The sequence below is a fragment of the Neovison vison genome, chromosome 12 (assembly GCF_020171115.1).
Source record: "Neovison vison isolate M4711 chromosome 12, ASM_NN_V1, whole genome shotgun sequence".
NCBI lineage: Eukaryota > Metazoa > Chordata > Mammalia > Carnivora > Mustelidae > Neogale > Neogale vison.
The window spans coordinates 16,935,925-16,943,466 of NC_058102.1; the positions used below are offsets into that span (position 1 = coordinate 16,935,925).

Genomic DNA, 7,542 nt, shown 5'->3' on the forward strand with positions numbered 1-7,542 from the left:
TATCCATTAAGTCGTTTAATAACATTATCCTGCTCCTACTCGGTACCATCCGCCATGCTAAGTCATGAACCAGACAAATGCAACTCTTCCCCCAATACAGCAGAAGATATGAGCTGCTGGGAGGAGATCTTTAACTATTTACACCAATAATTCATCCCAGCTATGTTCGGTGCTACTAAATATAGCACAATAACCTTTCTAGCAGAGGAGTCTCATTTCCAGCTCTGTGCATTTCTTCATACGTTTAGTGAGGCACAGCCCAGAAGAGCTGGTTCCAATCTCCAATGGGAAATACCAGAAAGAAACTTGAGAATTATCTTCAGAGTATTTACAAGATGTCTTGAGCTAACGTGAGGAGTTGGGGGAAAAGGGTTAAAAGAGAGCCCCCAGCTCAAACCATTTGGAGATGATCTTTTAAATTCTCAGGCCTATATCCTGAGCAAAGCCAGTCCCTTGGCAGATGAGATCTGAAACAAATTTAATAAGGTCAAGAATGAAGCAAACAGATGACTCCAGCAGAGGATCATTTTGACCCTTGAAAGGGAAAGAGTGGTTTCACTCGTTTTGTACCACACCCTATTTTTTCTGTGAGGTCCCTTATTTTCTACATTTGATAGGTTTCAAACTGTGGGCAACTGTGTACAATAGTTTTAATGGCTGAAACAAAAAATCTGCCTTATGAAAGAAAAGGACAAACAAAAACAAAAAAAAACATGAATTTTTCCAGCCCGTGATTTCTATCTGCAGAGCGGCTGGCTGCAGAGTCCCCAGAGCTGATGAAACCACAGAGTGCCAGATTTCCAGCTCAAACTGGAAAGGACTTTCTTCCTCTTCTTTTAATGAAAGTAGCAACGCCTGAGGGCAGCTGAATATAAGTTATTCTTTCCTTTGTAAAAAAATTTCTCTTAAAAAAATTCTCCCCCATTGAACCTACTGTGATGTTAACAAATGTGACTTTCTAATGACCTAAAAAAAAAAAAAAAAAAACCACCCAGATTGTTTTATTCGAGAGCATAGATAAAAACAAACACATGATTTGTATTTGTACTTTAAAATAAGTGTGCTATTTCTGGGGCGCCTGGGTGCCTCAATGGGTTGAAGCCTCTGCCTTCAGCTCAGGTCATGATCCCAGTGTTCTGGGATGGAACCCTGCATTGGGCTCTCTGCTCGGCGGGGAGCCTGCTTCCTCCTCTCTCTGCCTGCCTCTCTGCCTACTTGTGATCTCTGTCTGTCCAATAAATAAATAAAATCTTTAAAAAAATAAAATAAGTGTGCTATTACTGAAGTCTATGCATAAGAAGATGCCAACAAATTCACTCGTGACCACACATAAACTTAAGCTTTCTAAGTGAAATCTCTTTAGCATGAGATCAAAGACAGTATGATCTTAGAGGATCCCCAAATGCGACCTAAGTCCAGCTCTTTAAAAGGTAGCTTTTGTTTCTCTGAGAAACAAAATTCATCTAAAAATACATAAAAGCCCCACAGATACCTGAAATGCAAAATAACCAGCAAGCCATACTCTTTCTGCAGAATTAGCAGGCGTGTATCACCTGTTCCAGAGATCATTTATTTTACTATTTCTTTTTTTTACTGGCAGGACTGTCCAAAACCTCGATCTTGCCTTTTCCACCTTCTGAATGAGGAAGCTTAATATTATCTATGGTGACTTCAGCAGTGCCGTCATCTTCCCCCTCAGATTCTGAGCTGTCCTCCGAGCTGTCCTGCGAACTCTCTTCTGAACTGTCCTCTTCTTTTGAATCATCTTGGTCCATCTCAAACAAGGCCACGTCCTGCCAAAAGCACCATGTGAGAAATTCATTTCAGGGCAGATCCCTAGAAAGTTGTAGTAACACCCTTGCAAACAAGCAACAACACTGAACACAAATCCTGAAGCACACAGGACAGGAAATGTTTTTAATACAATATGGTACTTTTTTCCTTTCAGTTGCCATAGACCCCCATGATGATTTACAGGTATAAGAAGTCCCCCAAAACCCGATTCTATATATCCTGAACATGTTCAACAATATGTGTCCAACAAATATTAACAAACACTAACATGAACCAGGCACCACACTAGGTCCTAGAAACTCCACAAGAACAGCAATAAAATCTTTGCCTTTCTGAAACTTACATTTTTGAGAGGGATTGGCAAACTACAGCTTGAAGGCCAAACCCAGCCCGCTACCTATTTTTGTTTAGCTCCTGAGCTAAGAATGTTTTTTAAAATTTTTAAGTAGTAGAAGTAAAAAATCAAAAGGGTAATATTTCACGAAACATGAGAATTATATGATATTCAAACTTCAGTGTTGATAAAACCTGCCTATTCATACACATTATCTACAGCTGCTTTCATGCTAAAATGGCAGAAATAAGCAGTCTTAACGGACACAGCAGTGTCCACAAACCTGAGTATTTACTAGCTGGCCCCATACACAAAATACTTGCTGACCTCTGTTCTAGTTGGTAAGGAAACACAATGATCAACTACTACAAGACTTAGTGTAAGGCTGTGAAAATGAAGAAAAGTAAAGAAGGACAGGATAAGCTTCTAACAGGGACATCGGGGAAGCCTCTTACTGAGGTGACTAGTGATGAGAGATGGAGGGAGTGACAATGCAGAAATCTCAGAGGAGCCTTGTACAAAGAGGGGAAAAAAAAACCTGGAGCTAGGAGATTGAATGGGACTGGAGGAAGGAGAGGGCACGTGGGAGGTAAGTCAGATGGAGAGCTGGAGGCAGGATCATACAGGCCCTCGAAGGATTCCAAACTCATCAGAAATGTGATGGGAATGTGGGCCACACACGGTGTAGGGAACAGATTCTAGGAAAGCAAAGGCAGAAGCCGGAGAGTCTGCTGAGGAATCACGGCAAGAGTCCACAGGGAGACCACGATGACATGGACCAAGGGTGGCAGCAGGGGACATCGTGCAGAGCGGCTGGATCGGAGACATAGTCTAGAGAAAGAGCTGCTTAGAGCTGCCAATAATGAGATTACTATCTACAATGGTGTCAGCTCAGTCTAGATACAAGTGTTCTAAAGGGAACTCCACTGTAGAAAGAAGATATGCGGCCACGTGGAGAAGATTTATCATGTAGCTTAAGTTAGTGGTCTGTTAAACGCATCCTTTATTTTTACATATTTAATGAAACAGGTTATGATTACCTTTTCAGGCCTTCTTTTAGGAAAAAAACAATCCACTTGGGACACTTAGTAAATTAATGCTTCAAGATAACAAATGTAATATTTGACTTGAAAAAGCCCTCCTCTTCTCTACTGCTAACTTCCTAAACTCCATTCAAAGAAGCTTACTGATCTGTAAGATCCCTAATCATGAAATAACCACGTTCCCATGCAATATTGGGCACATCTGCGGAGTCCGCAAGAAGGAAAATAACACTTGAATTAAAAGGGGAAAAGTCCTCTCCTTTATAGATGATGCGGCATACTAGTAATTTTACTTTATGAAATGAAAACAAAGCATCATTACCATTTGTATAACTTTTCCAAGAGCCCCATCAATATCTTCAATATTGAAACGACCAGGTGGTGCAGCTGCCATTTCTTCTCTTAGCTTTTCATTTGCCTGAGCCATCTGTGGTAGAAAGGTCTGTACTTGGTCCAACACTAAGGAGAGAAAATATGGTTTATTAATCTTTATGTGACTCTTTGGCCAAACTTCAACTTTTTTTTTTTTTTTAAGATTTTACTTATTTATTTGACAGAGAGATAGAGAGCACAAGTAGACAGAGAGGCAGGCAGAGAAAGAGGGAGAAGCAGGCTCCCTGCTAAGCAGGGAGCCGGATGTGGGACTTGATCCCAGGACCCTGGTATCATGACCGGAGCTGAAGGCAGCCACTTAACCAACTGAGCCACCCAGGAGCCCCTAAACTTCAACTTTTAAAATCCATAATTTATTGTAAAACATTCCTGAATTCAGCAGTAACAACAGTAACAGAAGCTTAAAAAAAAAAAACACAAAAAAAAACTTGCAAATTTCTTCCATTTAAAAAACCTCCACCCTCTTCTGAGTCCTTAAAGAGGACTACACAAGTTAGTGAGTATTTCTCAATGTTTATTTGTGTTTTCATATATCCTCAGAACTGTACATTCCTAGACAGCTGGCATCCAACCAATAGTAACTGAATAAAGAGAACATAAGACTTAATAGTTAGCTGCATCAGGCTCTGAGGCTTTGGGGTCAGGCTGACAAGATTATTAACAGAACCCCAGTTCTATCCCTTCCTCCCACATTTACCCTAGGCAAGTTAACTAAGTAGCAGGTGCTTTTACCTGTCCAGTATCTGTTCCCCTTTCTTCTGATAACATAACCCTGACTTTCCTTTTAAACTCTGTCACTCTTAGTCACTCTGGTGCCTTGCCCTTCTCACATCTGTATGTTCCATAACCTTGGTCAACATGATTTGGGTCAGTGACATATTCAGTGACATTGTGATCTGGTCAGGCCAGTAAGAGACCACCCCGGGACGTTGGCTGGAACTGCGTAAAAGAGATCCCTTCCTTCTGAGTGAGGAAATGACTGGCTGAGCTGTTGATAAACTGGCCAACCTGCCACATGGTGAGAAGGGCCCACTCTAGATTTAGCCAACACCTAGAAGGAGAGCTAAGAGATACGGAGCAGCAGACCTCTAGGACCCCAAGCACCCGGATGCAGATATACCTGGAGTCACCATGCCTCCCCCCTCCTCAATAAAATTGGCCAACATAATTTATTTTTTGACTTAAGGCAATCAGAGCTGGATTTTAGTCATTTGCAACCACAGATGTCCTAAATAATAAATTTAATTTAACCATTCAAAACCTCAGTGTACTCATCTGTAAAAACAGGAGTGAGGACTATACAGAGGAATCAATAAACAAGGTAGGTCTAATTTCTTTAGATCTCAAAAGAGGCCCAGCAGATAACTGTGCACGTAATGAGTTCTCAAGACTTGTTAAGTCTGACACAGCCACACAGTACATGACTGAACCGTCCAGAGTACAGAAGAAGAAAAGAAAAAGGTGGTAAAGGTCAAGAGATGGCCTTTCATGATAAGATAGGACTGCTGGAAGGATGCAGTGAGGTCCTAGAATACAAGCCCCCCACAATGGCGATCACAGTAAGGAAAGAAATGAAAGATCTAAGAAAGACTCTGATGGAACTCCATGAATGAAAACGCTGTCAGCAGCTCCTAAGACACTGACACCCCTGAGTGATCCCAGGGGGAGCAATGAACAGCTCCGGCCGGACTGAGGTTCACTGCGGATTTCTATTGCTTCATTGGGCACAACTGAATATCAGAGAAAGTTCTTAAGAGAGGAGGGGAGTGAAGAAAGGGAAAAATACTTACAGGGACTCCTTTCTATCCGAACTGTCTGAAGAGTGGACTTTTTTCTGCAGTTAGGCTTGGGGCTGATGAGTAACCTGTCCCATATACCTGAAAGCACACACACACTTAGTTTACTACAGCATGAAGAAATGGGGGCCCGTCAGCAAACTTCCTCCAACCGCTCTCAAGTCTTGACCGTTCCATGTTCCCCCAGGCATCTGTAGAAAGAGAGGCTCCCCCAAGACCCACGACAACATTTTACTTCTTTACGCCCACCCACCTCCCCTTCCATAGGCCTGTCTCATACATCTGTATGTGCCACCAGCGCTGAGGAGTAATAAGGAACTAACCTGCACCCTCTTGGATCAGAAACCCCCCAGGGACAAATGAGTGTCTGCAACGAAGGGACAGAGGAAGCAGCACAGAGTACAATGAGGGTTAAGTGAAGCCAGAAATGGTTACTCACTTCATTTTATTGGGCAAATTACTCACCCTCTTGGAGCACTCGTTTGCTTATAAAGCATACCTGCCTTGTTACCGGACCTTCACTTAAGGATGTCCAACCTGGACAAAGGAGCCCTCTGGAGAACTTCTGTCCGTCCCCCACCCCTACGCACCTTTTCAGCCCCATCACTCACTACTCCTCAAATCAACAAACTCTTCAGCCCATCAGAGCCCAGAGGACAGGACTTGTCTTTCAAACTCAAAGCTTTGATCACCCTGTTTCCAAAGCCTGGAAAACCTCTTCACTCAAGTACAAAAAACCTATTCACCGCCCCCCACCCAAGGCAGAGCTCAACAAATATTCTTTAGGTCTAGCAATTGCATTAGCATAAAGAATCCAACAGGTTCTGTCTGATTCCCAATTTTGTCACTTTTCAGCCACATGATCTCCAACAAGTTATCTGTATGAAACACTGTGACTCGGTTTCCTCACCTATAAATCAGAGATAACAGAACCTCCTGCACAGCGTTTTTGTGAGGATTAAATGAGTTAATTAAGTCCTGGGTCCCAGTAGGCACTACATAAACTCTGGCTATTACTATAACTCCTCCGGATGCTCTGGGTTCTCACAGAACGTCCTCTTCAAGGTACTATTCACCAAGAACATGCCCAAGACCTTAAGCACATTTTCCTTCTCCTTAAAAAAAAAAAAAAAAAAACAAAAATCAACAGGTACTATTACTACCATTTTCCAAATGTGAACACGGAGCGTTGAGAATGTAAACAACTCTGCTGTAGTCCCAAAGCTAATCCATCGTGGAGTTGGGATTCGAATCGATGCTTTTGAACTCCCTACTACAGTGTCTGAAATCCTATGTGGGCTTCCTAGACCCAAGTGTCCCTGGATAAGAGAGGCAAGGCACTAAATAGTGGTCCTGTGAGCACTGATGGTAGGGGTGGGGGGTTAATCCATAATAGTGACCTGCGTCCCCCACCAGCCCGAAGCCGGACCGCGACAGTCGACCTAAGGCCCTCCCCAGGCCCTGCCCTTAGGGGAGGTGTCCTGCTGCTGCACTTCACGGAGTGGGCGCCCACAACTGTGCGGAATAGAACCATCCCGGGCTCGAGGCTGGGTGCCCGCCCCGAGGCCCCCGAGCCCCACCCCCTGCGCGGCGGTCTTGCCGAGACCCGCGGCCACCCTGGGCGTCCCCTTGGCCGTGCATGCTGGGCCTAGACATGGAGCCGCCGACCGGCCCCCGCCGCTGCCCCGGCCACACGCCCCCTGCCGCACGTGCACGCTCCACGCCGCGGCCACCCGTCCGTCACCTCCGCGGCCGCCGCTCCCGGCTGTCAGCAGCTCCTTGGATACCGGGACAGCTGAGCAGTCCCGGGGGGACGACGAACAGCTCGCGCCAGACTGGGGCTCGGCGCGGACCTCCATGCCCCTCGCTGGACTTAAGAGCCAGCCCGCCTAGGCCCGGATGCAGGAAAGAGGTCCGGTCAGGGGGCGGGGCCAGGGCCGCGATTGGACGAAACTTGGCGGTAGGCGGGGCGAGCGCGGCCGCCATCACGGCGACACCTGGCGGAGCCTGGGGGCCATTCCTGTGGTGGGAAAAGGAAGGTTGGGGCTTTGGGTCCTGTCGCTGGATGAAAGAGCAGAAAAAACTCAGCTTTAGCCAAACAGTTCCGAGAACAGTGCACCCTGGGGCTCCCTTCCTCCTCATTAAAATTTTTTTTTTTTTAATGTTTAGGTCGTGTTTAAAA

General features: G+C 45.0%; 1 protein-coding gene across 1 annotated transcript; it reads right to left on the bottom strand.

The window, feature by feature from the left end:
* Positions 1-1,528: 1,528 nt before the first annotated feature.
* On the bottom strand, positions 1,529-7,264 carry NOPCHAP1 (NOP protein chaperone 1). The gene is made up of 4 exons (XM_044226582.1): positions 7,105-7,264; positions 5,355-5,441; positions 3,494-3,630; positions 1,529-1,793 (listed from the first exon to the last, which is right to left on the bottom strand). Exons 1-4 carry the CDS (start codon positions 7,217-7,219, stop codon positions 1,578-1,580), a joined length of 555 nt encoding a protein of 184 aa, XP_044082517.1. The 5' UTR covers positions 7,220-7,264; the 3' UTR covers positions 1,529-1,577.
* Between the last annotated feature and the right edge of the window lie 278 nt (positions 7,265-7,542).

Bases quoted from the DNA above. Each gene is read 5' to 3' on its own strand.
- NOPCHAP1 (XM_044226582.1), bottom strand. From the start codon at position 7,219: ATGGAGGTCCGCGCCGAGCCCCAGTCTGGCGCGAGCTGTTCGTCGTCC. The intron at 5,442-7,104 runs GTGACGGACGGG...GTGTGCTTTCAG, and splicing joins CGGGAGCGGCGGCCGCGGAG to GTATATGGGACAGGTTACTC. The intron at 3,631-5,354 runs GTAAGTATTTTT...TTCTCTCCTTAG, and splicing joins TCGGATAGAAAGGAGTCCCT to TGTTGGACCAAGTACAGACC.